Here is an 18,176-nt window from a genome sequence, read left to right as displayed (position 1 = left end):
TCCTTGTTTTTTTTTAGTACTGCGTTATAGAACTTGATATTGTTCCTCCAGGATTGTTTGTCTGTCTGAAGGGGATTTAGATTTTTTTCATTTACGCTCCAGTGCTCAACATTTCTGCTTCAGTTCTCTGTGGTACGGAAGATACCAAGGGACCTTACGGGAGTAGGAGATAGTTTTAGTAGATAAAGGGGCAAGAGCACAATAGGTAGTCTTGGAGAGGTTTACCCAATTGTGTCAGTTAGATTCTGGGTCAACAGGCTTAGGACAAGAGGGAAGTTGGTTGAGAAATTGGGTCCAGAACAGTTCGCTTGCGATTTTTTTACGGAAGGTAATAGAATTTGTGGCATGGGGTAGAGATCCAAGGTGAGACATGAAAATGGGGAGGCAGAAAGAACCTAGAAAGTGATCGGACCAAGGGACATGTTCCCAACGAGCATCTTCGGCAGAAGTTTTGTGCTCGGTCAGGTCGAGGAAGCTGATGATGTCTAGTGTATGCCCCTTTTCGAGGGTTGTGGAGGATGCAGAAGTGGGGAAACCTAGAGAGTTATTGAATTTGGTTACATCCTTGCTGGTGTTATCATCTAGGTGTAGATTAATATCGCCAATGATCAGTAGTCTCTGAAATTTGAGGAAGGCGCTGTTATGGTTTCGAGGTTAAGATCAGAGGATTTATTCCAGGGGGTTGGTGACTGGTATAGTAACAAGATACCTAATGGGTAGGGGTGGAATTCGTCGTTGACTGAAGCTAACATATATTCTAGTGAAGTACAGCTACCCTTTTCGAGGGAGTGAACGTTGAAGAATGATTTGTAGAGGAGTGCCAGGCCTCCTCCTTTCCGGTTTATTCTAGGAGAGAAGAGGCCATGGTAACCATAGGAGCAGAGTTCATTTTGTGTGAATAAATCATCTTTTTCGATCCAAGATTCTGTGATGCACAGGAATCCAGGATCGAAGTCTCCAAATAAGTCCTTTAGTATTTGGGTCTTGTTGCAAGCTGATCTGGTGTTACAGTAGAGTGTTGAGACTGGGGTGAGAAAGTCAGAGGTGAGGTTGGGTAGATTGGCAGGAGGAACGGGCTTTAAAGAGGAGTAGTTAACTCCTCAGGGTTTGTTTGTTTGTTTTGAAGGGGTGAATTCTGGTGTGAACTAGCACGAGGATCTGAGGCCAGGGCAAGTATTACTGTGCTTTGTGGAGTCGAGTAAATTGGGGAGGAGAGGTTTCAGGCAGTGAGTTGTGTTGGTAAATGAGCAGAGTAAGAGAAGAAGGAGACAAGAAGGTGGCTTCATGGTGGGATCACGGAGAACTGATAAGAGAGCTAAAGGCAGAACCTGTTTGTTTGTCATGTAGAGATCTGGAATCAGAGGTTTGGTGCTTGTTGAGTGTTTGATAGTAGAGGTCTAAGGATTTGTTTGATTCTCTGAATAGTGGCTTAAAACAGATGAAAACTTAGCACCTGATTGCTTCTATAAAGACAAAACGGAGGTAAAACTTAAATCAGAATGAAAAACAGCACCTAATTGCTTCTAGTAGGACAAAACGGGGGAAAAACTTAAATCAGATGAAAACTTAACACCCAATTGCTTCTAGTAAGAACATAAATGGAAGTAGAACTTAACAGCTATTAGTTTCATGTAAGAACTTGGTCAGAGATAGACATTAGCATCTAGTTAAGGTACGATTTAGCACCAAGGTACGATTTAGCATCCATTCGGTAAAACTGGGTAAAAGTATAAATGAGGACCAAGAGCCACCCTGCAAATTTCAGCAGGATAATTCACACAAGATACCGCCCATGATGCCACCACCCTTCCCGTCAAAAGTGCTGGAAGTGAAATCGGTGGCTGTGCACTGCAGGCAATGTAAGTCATGGAATGGCCATTCGAATCCATTGAGCAATCGAGGAATTGGATGCCAGCCCACCACAGTGAGGTGCAGCAGTGAGAACCAAAAAGTGATCAGACAGCCCAGAACTCAGTTATCCTTTCCGAATAAAGGAGCAAGATCTTCTGGACATCTAATTTGTGGAAGATCTGATCTGCGTGCTATGAACCTGTTATATGAAATGCAGGCAATCTAACCTCCTGATGGATTCGGAAAGCTGAGACCACCGTTGACAAGAAAGAATGTTCACTACGGAGGAAAACACCCATGTCTCTCACACGGTAAAAAAGTGCTCTGAACGAAAGAGCAAAAACTCCAAAATACACTGTGCTGAGATAACAATGACCAGAAAAAACATCATGAACATCAGATCCAGAAGAACTATATCCTGTAGTGGATCAAAGAAGACTCATCAAGGCCTTGCAAAATGATGTTAAGAATCCACGAAGGGAAAAGGAGATGCAAGGGAGGACGCGGACATAACATCTCTCTCATACATCTGGTCAGATCTGAAAGAGTAGTAAGCGAATTAGCTCCTCTGCACACCTGAAAACATGCAAAGCCTGCAACCTGAACTTTCAAGGAGGCCACTGCCAGATTTCTGGCTAAACCATCCTGAAGGAAAATCAGGACTACCTAACTGGGAGCCTGTTCAGGTTCCGCCTAACTCCTAGCACCCCCCTGTGAGAAAAGTCTACCAGGCTTTGGCAGAAGAAGCCAAAGTAGAGGGAACTTTGAGCGCAAAAGAATCAAGATAACCTCCAAATAACCATTCATCATTAAGGCTGAGCACTCAAGAGCCATGCCATAAGACCAAATTGCTGTGGGGTTTCCAAGGACACCAGACCCTGACTGAGAAGATATTAATAAAAGGGAACCGGAGCCTCTCGTCCCGCTAAAGACATACGAGAACCACAGTGAGTGGCGAGGCCAAATCAGAGCCACTAAAGACACCAAGCTGGAATATGCCGCTTGTCCAGTAGTACTTGAGCGGGTCCAGAGAAGAGCGACAAAAATGATAAAAGGTATGGAAGGCTGTTCATACGCTGACAGGTTGGACAAGTGGGGGCTCTTCTCCCTGAAGAAGCGGAGACTTAGAGGAGACATGATAGAAACTTTTAAGATCATGAAAGGCATAGAGAAAGTAGACAAGGAAAGATTCTTCAGACTACGGGGAACCACAAGTACAAGGGGGCACTCAGAGAAACTAAAAGGGGACAGGTTTAGAACTAACGCTAGGAGGTTCTTCTTCACTCAGCGGGTTGTGGACACATGGAACACACTCCCAGAGGATGTGATCGGACAGAGTACATTACGGGGATTCAAAGAGGGATTGGATAGATTCCTGAAGGATAGGGGGATTGAGGGGTACAGATAGGGGTAGATAGAGTATAGAAAGAATATAGATTGAAAAATAAGGGGACATAGGGCTCAGTGGCGTACAAAGGAGGGAGCGGGGGGGGGGGCAGTCCGCCCCAGGTACAAGGCCCAAGGGAGTGTTCAGCTGGCCACTTACCGGGGAATAGGCTGCCACCGGGGAAAGGCTGCCATTGCCGTCATCAGAAAGAAGCCAGCGCTGAATTCTCCCTCCCTGCTGCTTCTCTTCCCCGAGCCAAGCAACTCTAGCCATCCAACGTCAATTCTGACGTCGGAGAGGACGTTTTGGACCAGCAAATCGCTGCCTAGCTGGCCCGGAACGTCCTCTATGACGTTAGAATTGACATTGGGCAGCCAGAGTTGGTTGGCCCGCGGGAAAAGAAGGAGGGCGAATTCGGCGGCAGTCTCTTTCCGATGGCCAGTGGCAGCCTTTCCCCGGCAGTGGTGGCAGCATGGTGGTGGTAGCGGTGGTGGAATGAAAACACCCTTCAGGGATTCAAGACAAAGTTAGACAAGTTCCTGCTGAACTAGATTGTATGCTAGTAAGGCTAGTCTCAATTAGGGCACTGGTCTTTGACCTAAGGGCATCCGTGTGAGTGGACTGCTGGGCACAATTGACCACTGGTCTGACCCAGCAGCGGCAATTCTTATGTTCTTACAGATGCTATTTTCATCTGAATGGAAAGAACCAGTCAGCTTCATATTCCAGGTTATTCTTGGTATAGGGTGAATTCTTAAACTTACTAGATGGCAACTGAATCCATGCTAGGTTTACTCCTATTGCAGCTATGGACTTATAGTTCTAGATTTGTTTGTGTTTTTTATTAGGATATAGATGATATAATAGGGTTAAACTAGCACTGGTTCAGTTTTTCCCTAATGACCTGGAACCATCTACGATAGTAACCCTGTAATATTAGCCTAGTTTAAGTGTGATACACAGAGAATCATAATGTATTTTGGGATGAGCATGACAGATGCTATCTTAATTTGGTTTTAGGCTTACATACAAGATCAATATTTTTAAAGACTTGGCTATAGTTCAAGCAGAGCGCGATGGCGGGAAAACTGAACGTGGAGGAGAGCAAGGTCTTGTTGTTAAAGATTGGAAGCTGTTAGCCACTGTTTGAAGTTTAGGACCCATCCAAACAGGATTTGTACTGAAGGAAAAGGAAAAAGCTGTTTCCAGACATGAAGCAGTTTAAATACTAGAAGAAGAGTGTGTATACAAGCTCTTCCTTGCTGACTTAGCGTATGGGTCGGAATTGTACTTAAGTATTAAAGCCTATATGACCTGGAAATAGCAAAAATTGATAAACAAATTTGGACTTTGAAAAAAACCCCAAAACTGGCAGAACACAAGAGCAGATATGTTCACTGTCGCAGGTCCACAATGGTGGAACTCCCTTCCCCAGTACATTAGAATAGAACAAGATATTTCAGCTTTTAAAAATTTTTTAAAAACTTATTTGTTTAAGGATGCTTATGACCTTTAAAAATTCTAAACTATCTATTTTGTTTTAATTAATATTCATAAAGTGTGCTTTGAAATTATTTACCCTACCTTTTGTTTTTCCCTTTTTTTCTGTGCCCTTATTGTAACTTTACCCCCTTTCCTTCTTTTCATGTTAGTTATTATTGGAATTTTATGTTATTATGTTTAAAGTTGCTTTATTATATTATGTACATCGCCTAGAAAATTCGAAATAGGTGATTCATCAAGAGCTAAATAAACTTGAAACTTGAATTACCTCTGGCCATACGGGTTACGGTACAACCAAACAAATATTCTAGGAGAGGCGTGGCTGGAAAAGTCAACTGCTCTCCATGTAAACTTATTTTATTTGTTTATTCATGTAATTTGACTCACGCCTTTTTCCTTTGTAACTCAAGGCAAATTATATTCACATACATATAATATTTTAAAAAAACATTCGAAAACCGGGTTGGTTCTCTTTTCCGTCAGTAAAAGCATGCCGTTATAAAAAATTTTTATATAGGACCTTGGCATTCCAGGCTGGAGTAATAAATTCATGTTTGAACGTTCTTATTTCCCCCATCCCTTTCCTATTATCAATTTCGGAAAGATCTTAAAACTTATCTATTTAAAAAACATGAAACATAGAATTGATTTTAATTTATAACCTTCAGTAATCCATTTAAGTTTCTAATTGATTATTTGATGAATTTGTATTATCAGCTGAATTCCATTTTTTAATAAGTTTTAGGAAGCTGCTATTTCTTTGCTTAGTGTTGTATTACTTAGATTTGTGTCATTTCCATTTTTAACATTACTGTATGACCTTGTACTTTTAATGCCCAGTGCATTATTATTGTGAACCACCATGAACTGATGGTTTGGCGGTATATAAAAATAAACTATTATTATTATTAAGTAGGTAAGAGGGGTGTTCAAAAATTTATCTACCTGAGTATGAAAGAAAGTAGCAAGCATATTGAAACAAGTCTGTACAAATTACTCATGCACAATTGTGGCTCAGTGCAAATCTAACATTGTAAGAGATAGGATGTTAGGAGAATCCTCTTGCAAATCAAGTAAGAAAATGCTAAATTTGGAGCACCATTCAGTGGTAAAATTTCTCACAAAAGAAGGGAAAAAGCCAAAGGAGATAGATCCATGAACACATGACTGCAGTTTATGGTGAGTCTGCCACATCATCATACAAAGTAAAATTTTGGAACAAGCAGTTTAAGTGGGCTAAAGAATCCATTGAAGATGACCCTCACACCGGATAGCTGGTGGAAGCAACTTCCACAGAAATGTGCAAGAAAGTCAAGGATTTAATTTTGTCAGACAGACAAATTAAGGTTTCCCGAATAGCTAAAGAACTGGGCATCTCAACAGATACAGTTTGAAAAATAATTCATGAAAAGTTGGGCATGTCCAAGGTTAGTGCAAGATGAAATCCAAGAATGCTGACACCATGGATTTACCAGAGGCAGGTCCTGCCAATCCAATCTGATTAGTTTCTTTGACTGGATAACAAGGAAACTGGATGTGGGTGAGTCCCTGGACGTCGTTTACTTGGACTTTAGTAAAGCTTTTGATAGCGTTCCGCACCGCAGACTATTGAACAAGATGAAATCAATGGGACTGGGAGAGACGTTAACTACATGGGTCGGTGATTGGCTAAACAGTAGACTTCAGAGAGTGGTGGTAAATGGTGCCCCTTCAAAAACGTCGGAGGTGATCAGTGGAGTGCCTCAGGGCTCGGTCTTGGGCCCGATCCTCTTCAACATATTTGTGGGAGATCTGACTCAGGGGCTTCAGGGTAAAATCACATTATTCGCCGATGACGCCAAACTATGCAACATAGTAAGTGAGAACACTTTACCAGACAGTATGACGCAGGACCTACTTCTATTGGAACATTGGTCCTCGACTTGGCAGCTAAACTTCAATGCTAGAAAATGTAAGGTCATGCACCTCGGCAGCAGGAATCCATGCAAAACTTACACACTAAATGGTGAAACCTTAGTTAGGACCAAGGCGGAACGTGATTTGGGGGTGATCATTAGCGAAGACATGAAGACTGCCAATCAAGTGGAGAAGGCTTCATCAAAGGCAAGACAAATGATGGGATGCATCCGAAGAAGTTTTATTAGCCGGAAGCCCGAAGTTATAATGCCATTGTACAGATCCATGGTGAGGCCTCATCTGGAGTATTGTGTACAATTCTGGAGGCCACATTACCAAAAGGATGTGCTGAGAGTTGAGTCGGTTCAAAGAATGGCCACCAAAATGGTCTCGGGACTCAAAGACCTCCCGTATGAAGAAAGGCTGAATAAATTGCAGCTATATTCACTTGAAGAACGTAGAGAGAGAGGAGACATGATAGAGACGTTTAAATATATCACTGGCCGTATTGAGGTGGAGGATGATATCTTCTTTTTTAAAGGCCCCTCTGCCACAAGAGGCCATCCGCTGAAAATCAGGGGTGGGAAATTTCATGGCGACACCAGGAAGTTCTTCTTCACCGAAAGGGTGGTCGATCGTTGGAATGAACTTCCACCTCAGGTGATTCAGGCCAGCAGCGTGAAGGATTTTAAAAGGAAATGGGATACACATGTGGGATCTCTAGGGGGGTAAATTCAAGGGGGTAGGGTTGTTGGAGTGGGCAGACTTGATGGGCTGTGGCCCTTTTCTGCCGTCATCTTCTATGTTTCTATGTTTCATGTCAGAAGGCAATGAGCCTCCAGTGCTATCAGAAGAACTTGGAGATGCTCCATGAAGACCAAGTGAATTTTTTTTATTGTTTGGTGACTGGAGATGAAACTTTGGTCTATCACAGAGATCCCAAGTACAAAATAGAGTCAATGCAGTAGAAGCACAAGTCATCCCCCACCCCAGAAAAGTTCAAGATAGAAAAATCTGCAGGCAAAGTCATGACATCTGTCTTCTGGGATGATGAAGGACTTTTACTGGGAGAGTTATGCCAACAGAATGATTGCTTTGTGGGAGTCAATCAAGGCGAAAAGATGAGAAAAACTCACAGCAGGCATGCTGGTTCTTCATGACAATGCACTGGTGCACGTGTCATGACAATCACAGGCTGCCATCCGAGAATGTGGCTTTCAGCAGCTGAACCATCCACCCTACAGTCCTGACCTGGCTCCTTTGGACAGCAGTTTACAAGTGATGAAGACGTCAAGGAAGCTGTGGACGTCCTGGTTTTAAGGTCAAACAGAAGAATTATATTCAAAGGGGCTAAAGTAATTGCAAGAAAGATAGATTAAGTGTATGGAGTTATCGGGGGACTATATTGAAAAGTAAAACAACAGTTTTTTAAAACTATTTTTTCTTACTGAGGTAGATAAATTATTGAACGCCCCTCATATTTTTGTTAGTCCAGCCAAATAGCAGGCATAATTTTAAAGGTATAAATTATGAGCCCAGTATTAAAACTGTGTGTGTGTGTATGTGTGTATATATATATACTGTGTCGTTTTTATAATGATGATCATTTCTGTTAATTGATTTTTATTTTTTTATTTGTTATGTTTTGTAAGTTTTTATGGTTTTATTATGAGTTTTTGTTTTGTAAACCATTTTGGTTAAAGCAGGATACAAATGCAAAAAGTAAATAATAAATATACACTCAAATAGTGCCACTGATACACAGTGACTAGTGACCAGTGAGGACTCAGAAGGCCTAATTCTAAACACATGACTTACCCATTCAGCAGCTGAATATTGCTGCTCAGTGGATATGTGCTAACATTACCTTTACTCTTACCAATGCTGAATCCTAATGGTTAAAATCTGGCTGTTTATCAAGTTAAATGGCCCAATTTTATACATATAACAGCTGAAAATATACAGATTCTCGAAGGGGTCCTTTTGGTAAACCACACTAAAATATGGCTGGTGCTGTTTTTAGTGTAAGGGTTTCCCACGTGCTGAGGCCTCTTTTTAGCACTGTTTAGTAAAAGGACCCCTTAATGAATCTGTATATTTTCAGTTATTATATGAATAAAATTGGGCCATTGCAAAATTAATGGATGGCCATCAGTATGTGAGCCCTCAATTCCACCTATTTGGTAGACACTAAGGGATCCCATGCTAATCCTGCAGTAATCAGTCAGCGCACACCAATGCCGATGCACTAACCGATTAGTTCAGGGCACGCTTACTCTCTTCCCCCAAACACACCCTGACGCTAGGGAATAAAATGCATTTTTTTAGTGCATGTGTGGCACTCACTGAGCCTGCAGTTAGTACATGGCTCCTGAGTGTGATTCATTAGCACTGTTTTTAGGTAGCATAAAGCCTGTGTTAGTGCTTACTGCCACTTAAGGCTCCTTTTACGAAGCCGCGTTAGCGGCTTTAGCGTGCGTGACTTTTAATCACGCGCTAACCCCTGCGCTAGCCGAAAAACTACCGCCTGCTCAAGAGGAGGCATAGTGGCTAGCGTGGCCGGCAGTCTAACGCGTGCTTTTACAGCTTCGTGACGCGTGCTAATGCGGCTTCGTACAAGGAGCCCGTAGTAAAAGGACCCCTAAGTGAGTTGTGCATTTGTCACTTGCCACATTATTTTTTTTCTCCTTTATTGTTAACTTTTCTTAATACCATTGTAGTTCTTCCCTTCTTTCCCCTTGTTCCGGTTAGTTTGTTGCCCAAAGTTTGTCTTGTTTGTATTTCGTGATTGTTTCATATCCCCTATTTTTATTATTATGTACATCGCTTAGAAAATTTTATAAAATTTTATAAAAATTTAATTAAACTTGAAACTTGAACTTGAATATCTGGTTCTATAATGTTTACTGCCTGAGAAAATCTGAACAACTGTGCAATACCGAATTTGTGAACAATATGCCTCTCATGCACAATTCTGTATTTGCTGCAAAGAGGAAATGGCAGCATCAGTATTTGGCCCTATGCGTATGTAAGAAAACTGCAGCAAAGAAAGTCAGTGTCTGGTGTGGGGGGCTGGAAAACAAGGAGCCTGTAATAGCAGTGTGGCCTGCGTCGCCATAGAAAGAAGCCAACGAGGCAATGAGAGCAAAAACTGTGCAGAGACAGAACTAGTACTCTCTACTGGGAGAGGGCTGGAGAAAGAAAAGCTGTGATGGGAAGTCTGAGCCTGGATGAGGCAGAGGGAGAGACTGAGAGAATTGTAGGATATGCAGAATAAATTTTTTTTTAAATAAATAAAGTGGGGAAGGGAGGAAGTTTGAGCCTGGGTGGAGAGATGGAATGATAGAACCTGGGAGCTGGAGGAAGCCAGGACATATGATAGGGGGAAATCTGCAGAAAAACTATTCTATATTTTGGAGTAATACATTTGTTCTGTATTGAATCTTGTTACACAAAGGTGTTGGTTATATTGTGTTATGTGAACAAATAAAGTTTGCAGAATTCTAAAATATTGATGAATGCAGAATTTGTATTAAGTTTTAAACAGAATTCCCAAGGAGTAAAAGTTTTACAATTATATTCAGAGGGTTAAGGCTTGCTGAATACATGTGTAAGTTATAATGTTAACAATTACATGTTTGCAGCTGATAGAATATTGGGCTCTGAAAATTTACAGCCTTGAATGAAGGAAAATCAGGACTAACTCAGACTGAAATAGAGCAGTATCAACTGAGTCCGTCAGATCTCAGTTCTGTTCCCCTTGCATAGGGTTACCATAGACATGTTCATAGATTTACCTACCTTATCCTTGTGGACTAGAGAAAAATTTGTTACCTTGTACGAAAGGGTTCAGGGTTGAACTCCCCTAAAAAGGGGGGTCTAACAGCTCATGGCAGTTGCAATGTGTTAACATTTTAAATATGTACCCGGAGCAGTTACAGAGCAGCAGCAGTGCCATCCTGCATTCAGATAAGTCACCCATTTTTCTTGTACTATATGTTAAATCAAGATTCGAAATAAATAGTGGTGGCTACTAGCAGTGAACTTGCTGTGATGGTCTCTATAATAACTGACTCCGTGATTTCTCACTAGAGCTTGGTTATGGGTCTGAGCGTTCACTTTGAAGTCTAGAGTCACTGCAGTGACTATGAAAATATTTATTCATTTATTTATACGAGGATAAGGTGATTATTTTGTGGATGTTATATTGCTATCACCTTTGTAGAAAGAAGTTCCCTTATATTTTATGCATAGATTTACCTAGACATGCCCTCTTTTTAGAGGACTGTCCGGGTGTCCAGACAGTTTCCTGGACTGGGGAGAGTTTGCCAGGTTTTGGACTTACTTTCTCCAGCCCCCCACCCCAGAGTCTTTATGTGTGGAATGCCCCAAACATATCACATTCTAAAGTACAGGAAGTGCAGCGAATTAATAAACAGCTGAAATCAAGAGCACTGTTTTAATTCAAGGTCATAAAAAGGCACACCTTTATAAATATCCAGTCCATGGAAGAGCATCAGTCCCGACTCTGCTCTTGAGCTGACCAGAGTCCCAAGCTCCCTGTCCCCTTTAGCCACAGGGATGCACGTGGCCACTTCCGCTTTGGGGGAGGGGATTGTCCTGCATCTCGGCGTCACATCTCCATGTCCCAGTCCCAGAGCACCTACTCGTGCACCTGCATGCACAGTCACTGCTCCAGCGGCCATCTGTTTCCTAGGCATGTGTGCACATCCGTGTCCTGCCACCAGAGCAGTTTGCAGGCTCCTGTGAGGAATCAATTCTTGAGAAGTTGACTCTGAAGAAAGGAAAGGGACATCCCCCATTAACCCCAGATCAGAAAGCAGAGTGGAGAATGGACACAGGTAACTGCTGGCAAAATAATAATAAACTTTATTTTTATATACTGCCCAACCATAAGCTCTGGGAGGTTTACATAAAAGAAAAAACTTAACAAATTCAGTGATACATACAATAATAAAAACCATCGCAGTACAATAAAAAATTAAAACAGTAAAGATTTAACAAAGCATAGAAGAATTCAAATTACATTTTTTCAAATAATTTAGTTTTTAATAGCTTCCTAAAAGAGTAACGAGAATCAACTGAAGGAATAAGGGAGCTCAACCAGGCATTCATTTTTCCTGCTTGAAAAGCAAAGGTTTGTTCATGAAATCTCTTGTATCAGACAGACTTCAAAGATGGATACATAAACATATTATTAATTTGTGTAATCCTGTTAGGATTATGTACTTTAAACAGAGAAGAGAGATATCCAGGAGCTAAACCAAATTATGCCTTAAAGCAGATACATCCAAATTTAAATAAGATTCTCGCTCCCTCCAAAAAAGACAGTTTCCTCCCAGAAAAAGACTTCAGAAGAACTTCAAGCAGCAAGACATACAGATAAGCTACGGTACTCTCACCAGCTCTAAGCCTCTTGTGCTCCAGCAGTGCTGCATAAGCCCTCCAGACCCAGAATAGCAGGGACTTTTGCAGTTCTCTCTACATGTATTATAGCAGTGGTCTCAAACACGTGGCCCGGGGGCCACATGCGGCCCGCCAGGTACTATTTTGAGGCCCTCGGTATTTTTATCATAATCACAAAAGTAAAATAAAACAATTTCTTGATCATATGTCTCTTTAGCTATAAATAATAATATTATTATTAAGACTTAGCCAAAAAGAAAGATTTATAAACTATAAAGAGTTTTACCTCGTGCAAAATTGTCATTTCTTTAATAAGACATTAACTATTTATTTCTGAGGCCCTCCAAGTACCTACAAATCCAAAATGTGGCCCTGCAAAGAGTTTGAGTTTGAGACCACTGTATTATAGTGATGAATCTCTTAGCCAGGGACAGCCTTAAGCAGGGGCAACAGGGGCAGCTGCATAGAGACCCGAGCAAAAGAGAGACAATTTACTGGATGAAAATGAGACAGAGAGAGAGAGAGTGCACTGGATAGGAGAAAAAGAAGGGGACACACTGGATGGAAGTGGGAACAAAGAGAGAAAGACCTACTGGATGGAAGAGAGTTAGTGTGTGTGGGGGGGGGAGGGGGGAGGCAGGGGAGCAGTGGCAGGGCTATGGGCAGTGCCATGTGCCCTCTTTTTTGTCTTCACATACATGTATATGGTAACCCTACTTATGCATCACTTACAGCATGCCCATGAGACACTCCCTTAATGTTCAGGTGGGCAGGGACTCGTTAACACTAGTGATACTCTAGAGAGGAGTGACCTACTATGCTGAATCTTGCTGGTGACTGGATGGTAGTTTGAGATCTTCATACTTTCTGTTTGTTTGTGTAGGACCAGGATGCGGCTCCCTGTGCATCTCCTTGTGCTTGTTCCTCTTCTCCTGACTGCAGTGGCTGGTAAGTTCTATGCTGAGATCCTTTGATTGATCTCTCTGCACTAAAGGCCTAGAGTAGTAGAGGGATCCAAGTGAAGTTGAAGGATTATATGTGAACTGGTGTGGGAGAGGAAGAGTCATATCTTTTCAGGAGATGTTTCAGAACTCTTTGAGGTCAACCGTGTGATTTATGATCATGCTAATTGAATATGATGTAGTGGAAGAATGATGAGTCAAAAATAGAGTGGAGGGGCATATTCAAAACAAACGTCTAAGTCCCCTTTTGGCCTAAGGCCCTAAATGCTGAAAGTAGCAGCAGGGAAAATGTCTATTCTCAAAAAAAAAATGTCCAAAATGAAGGGTTTTTTTGAGAATGGCCTACCTCTACGTTCAGCAGTTTAAACAGCCAGATCACCACTACGTCTAAACTTACAAAACATAATCAACCAAAAAAAAGCCTAAGTCCCAAACGCCCAAAACATGAGCTTTTAGACGAAGGAGGGGCCAGTTCTTTGCCTAAAAGCTGGATTCTGTAACCGGTGTCTCTCAAAAAAACACTGGCTACAAAATCCATCCCCCCCGCCGCAACAATTGCGGCAGGAGAGATGGCTCATCTTCCCTGCCTCGATCGACCTCCTTCCGAACTGCCGCGACAGGAGAGATGCCCAATCTCTCCTGCCATGATCCCCTCCCCGAACCAATACTGGCAGGAGGGAGCACACCTTTATAGATTTCCTCCTGCCCACAATGCACCCTGTACCCCCCCACTAAGATATGGACAGGAGGGAGCCCAACCCCTCCTGCCCACGACGCATCACCACCCCCCACTAAGATACAGGCAAGAGAGAGCCCAACCCTTCCTGCCCACGATGCACCCTCCCACCCCCACTAAGATATGGGCAGGAGGGAGCCCAATCCCTCCTGCCCATGACGCAATCCTCACCTCCCACTAAGATAAGGGCAGGAGGGAGCCCAATCCCTCCTGCCCATGACGATACCCCCATGACCGCTCCCAAACTCCTGATCACCCCCTCACCCCGTGAGCCCCCGACCAGCTCCCCCACCCCGACACCCCCCTTACAATCAGTTGGCCAGGCGGATGGGTCCCAAGCCCGTCCACCCGGCATGCCCGCCATACGCTCAATGGTGGGCCTTAGGGCCTGATTGGGCCAGGCGCCTAAGGTCACGCCCACAGGCGGGGCCTTAGGCGCCTGTTCCAACCGGAATAGGCCCAGTTGCCTTAGGCCCCCTCTGTGGGCAGGGCCTTAGGCACATGGGGCAAACCCAGCCCATGCGCCTATGGCCCCTGTCCATAGGAGGTGCCTAAAGCAACTTGGCCTATTTCGGTTGGCCCAGGCGCCTAAGGCCCCTCCTGTGGGTGGGGCCTTAGGTGCTTGGCCCAATCAGGCCCTAAAGCCTGCCATTCAGTGTGTGGTGGGCCTGAAGGATGGACAGGCTTGGGACCTGTCCGCCCTGTCAACTGATTGTGAGTAAGGGGGGTGTCAGGGGTGAGGGCTGGTTGGGGGGTTGCGAGGTTCGGGGCGATTGGAGGTTTTGGGGGGCGATTGGGGGTTCAGGGGTGCAGGCGGTGGGGCATTGTGGGCAGGAGGGCCTGGGATACTTCTTGCCCACATTTTAGGGGGTCATCATTGGTAGGAGGGGTTGAGCTCCCTCTTGCCCGTATCTTAGTGGGAGTTTGGGGGGGTCATTGTGGACAGGAAGGGTTGGACTCCCTCTTGCTCATATCTTAGTGGGGGGTGGGGTTGGGCTCCCAACTGCCCGTATTGGTTCAGGGGTGGGGGGTCACGTCTAGGCAGGAGAGAATGGCTATCTCTCCTGTCATGATAGCGATCCCCCTAAGTGCCACCAACCGCGGCACTTTGGGGTAAGGATCGTGGCAGGGGATATTCCTAATCTCTCCTGCCACGATACTCACCCCGAAGTACCGTGGTTCGCGGCAATTCGGGGATTGCTATCGTGGCAGGGGAGATGAGGCATTTCTCCTGCCGCAATTGTTGCGGTGGAGGGTGGGCAGGTTGTTAGGGCCGCTGAACTGATCGCGACAGCTCAGCGGCCCCTTTATGGAACTTATATCTGTTTTGACTTGGTCTAAGTTAAAACGTATAAGGTCCAAGTATGTTCAAGGTTTTGATTATACTTGCTGTACGACTACGTCTAGGTCGGCCCACCTCCCGCCCTTTCCCTTCCTCTAAAAACGCCTCTTTTCTCTCTAGGTGTTTAGAGGCAGAGGAAAGGCCTAAGCTGGTTTTAGATACGTCTAAAACCAGCTTTGATTATCGGTACTTGGACGATCTGACTTTTTGATTGTCCAAGTACCAATTTAGGCCCCTTTTTGGATTTTTTTTTTGTTTAATTTTTTATTATGAGCCCCATAGTATATTGTTTGGAAGATTAAGCTTTCTATGAAATCTGAGTTGATTGTTCATGTATAATAATTGACTGTTCTTAGCACTAGCAATCCATATCCACTCCTCAAGCAGATAATGGAAATATGCTGCTCTCCTGAAGGTAGGCATAGTCTGAGTGTTCTTTCCCAGGTAAGGGAATTCCTTCAGAGTTCCACATACTCTTCTTACTCTTAGCATCTGAAGCAGTGTATTATAAACTGTGTGCCTCCTGAGATTTCAGGTGTACCATGGCACACTAAGGAGGAGGAGAGGTTCTGGCACCGGCTGACTGACTACAGGTCGTGCCTCTCGCAGCAAAAGGCACATCCTGTAGGCAATGAGCCGGTGCCAGCGCCTGTCCTTCTCTCTGGCCCTCTTCCCTGCTGGCACCCCTAACTGGTGTCTCAGGGCCCGTCTGAAGGACGAGATGATGTGCCTCAAGCTGCGGCCACTATCTTTAGTGTGCTGCAGCTCGAGAAAGTTTGCAGGATGGAGGCTCTTCTGTCATTCCTAAACATAAGGGGGAGGGGGAGAGATCTTTCAGGACTGCAAGCAAGGCAGGTCTATACCCTCTAAGCTGCTCCTTCAACAGGAAACCACACTTTCCTACTTAAAATTTCTGAGACATATGTATCCAAAAATACAAAGGTACTGCCCTGGAATACATACAGTTTACACATCCATCTATGTACTCCCACATACACATATGATTAAACAACCATACACCCAATCAACCTCACATACATGCACCAGAAACATACATATAAACAATGACATGGAGATCTACAAATACATGTAACCACAAATAATAAAACCATGCACACTAAACAGAAGCACTAAACATGTATCCAACACACATACATGCTATAATTTCAAACTACAATAAGACAAGGAAAATTTACTTTATGATTGCAATTTCGATTAAGTTTTTTGGTGCATGGTGCTGGGTGAGAAAGCAGAAAGATTTCCTCTCTGCTGGACAGGATCCAACCCTCTTTTAACTGTCTCTGATATTCTATTATTAGCGAATACTTGAGCAGAGATAAGAGGGAAGTGTGGCATAGGAGAGGCACAGAAAAGCAGGCTGCTATGCGCACACATCTGTTCACTCATATATACACACACAGACTGAACTGAAAACCTTACATGATCAAATTCTGCATGTAGCTCAGCCCGAGAAATAAAAACAGTATCACTTTTCCTCTTGTGCTCTGCAGCTACTAACATTTCAAGAAAGTACATCGAGGGGGGGGGGGGGAATATATATTGTATTATTCCTTGGTGGATGTAGTGGAAGGGAGGGAGGTGGAAAAATATAGTTTGTATTGTTATTGATCGATTGTAAGTGCTGTCTATGATAATAACTGTATGTAAATTTAATGCATTTTGTTCTTGTTTTCAAAATTAATAAAGAAGTTAAAAAAAAAGAAAAGTATATTTTCCAAAGATGCCCCCCCCCCCAAAAGGAGGGCCTGTTCCCTCAAAAGAAATGAGCTGAAGCCCCCCCCCCCCTTTCTAATCCTATTTTGCTTGAGTAGCAAATCATTCTATACCCTGTGACCCGGTCAGCAATGTAATATTGCCAGAAACAATATTGTGTGCTCCAGGAACCTGGAATCGTCTTTATTTCTCTTGAATACTTTGTAATGCTTAATGCAACCACTTTATGCATTAGTTTGCACTGCATGTGGAAATCTGTCATATCAAGAAAGTGTCTTGAATCTAGACAGATGTGCAATTCGAGGAGTGTTCAATAATTTATCTATTTGAGTATAAAAGAAAGTAGGCATGTTGAAACAAATTTGTGCATGTTGTGACATGTCTCAAGGTTACTAATGCACAGTTGCAGACCGTGAGACATTAGTATAAGAATCTTGATATTGAGTGGGTCAAATATGTCTAAAATATTGCATATAGTGTCCCATACTTTTGTGCTGTTCCTGCTTAGGATGACCTTTTTCTATGTCACTGCTCGTGTATAGATGTAACCAATATATTCTCGCATACTCGCACTAGTTGCTTACTTGAACCCTGACTTCAATGTATATGTACTACAATGTTGGACCATATACTCTGTAAATGCATTTATGTTTGTTTCCTTTGTATTGTGTATTATGAAACTTAATAAAAACTTTGAACACTAATGCACAGTTGCAGCTCAATGCAAGTCTATCATTCCAAGAGACCGGATGTCAGGAGAGTCCTCATACAAATCAAGTAAGAAACTGCTAGATTCGGAGCACTGTTCAGTGATAACATTTCTCACAAAAGAAGGGAAAAAGCCAAAGGAGATCTATGAAAGGATGACTGCAGTTTATGGTGTCTGCCCCATCATTCTACAAAGAAAAATTTTTGAGCAAGCTGTTTAAGTGGGGTAGATAGTCTTTTGAAAATGACCCTCACACTAGATGACCTGTGAAAGCAACTTCCACAGAAATGTGCAAGAAAATTGATTTCATTTTGTCATACAGACGAATTAAAATTTTCTGAATAGCTGAAGAAATGGATATCAAATACAAAAGCATCAAGACAAGAATGTACTCAGTGATGGCTCCAAGGTGGTGGAACTCCCTTCTGAAGGAACTAAACTAGAAGAGGACACCGGAAAATTCAAAAAAGAGATAAAGACCATCCTCTTCACAGACTACTTTAACTAATAATGCAACACAGAGGAGATAGCTGGTAATCCCCACAAGGAACACGATAGGGTGAACACTGTAGAGATACCCAGAATTGCTGAGGATATGATAAATAAAATACAAATCACTAGAATTATCA

General features: G+C 42.9%; 1 protein-coding gene across 5 annotated transcripts in view; it reads left to right on the top strand.

The window, feature by feature from the left end:
• The window catches only part of LOC117369323 (phospholemman-like), a 79,714-nt gene that overhangs the window by 22,072 nt on the left and 39,466 nt on the right, over window positions 1-18,176 (top strand). For all 5 annotated transcript variants that reach the window (XM_033963752.1, XM_033963754.1, XM_033963755.1 and 2 more), the window contains one exon: window positions 12,948-13,012. In XM_033963752.1, the coding sequence (XP_033819643.1) occupies window positions 12,948-13,012 (65 nt within the window). The remainder of the gene's footprint in view (window positions 1-12,947; window positions 13,013-18,176) is intronic.

The sequence above is a fragment of the Geotrypetes seraphini genome, chromosome 11, assembly GCF_902459505.1.
Source record: "Geotrypetes seraphini chromosome 11, aGeoSer1.1, whole genome shotgun sequence".
In the NCBI taxonomy this organism is placed as follows: Eukaryota; Metazoa; Chordata; class Amphibia; order Gymnophiona; family Dermophiidae; genus Geotrypetes; species Geotrypetes seraphini.
Note: the sequence above shows the minus strand (reverse complement) of the source record. Positions and strands in the feature narration are given on the sequence as shown.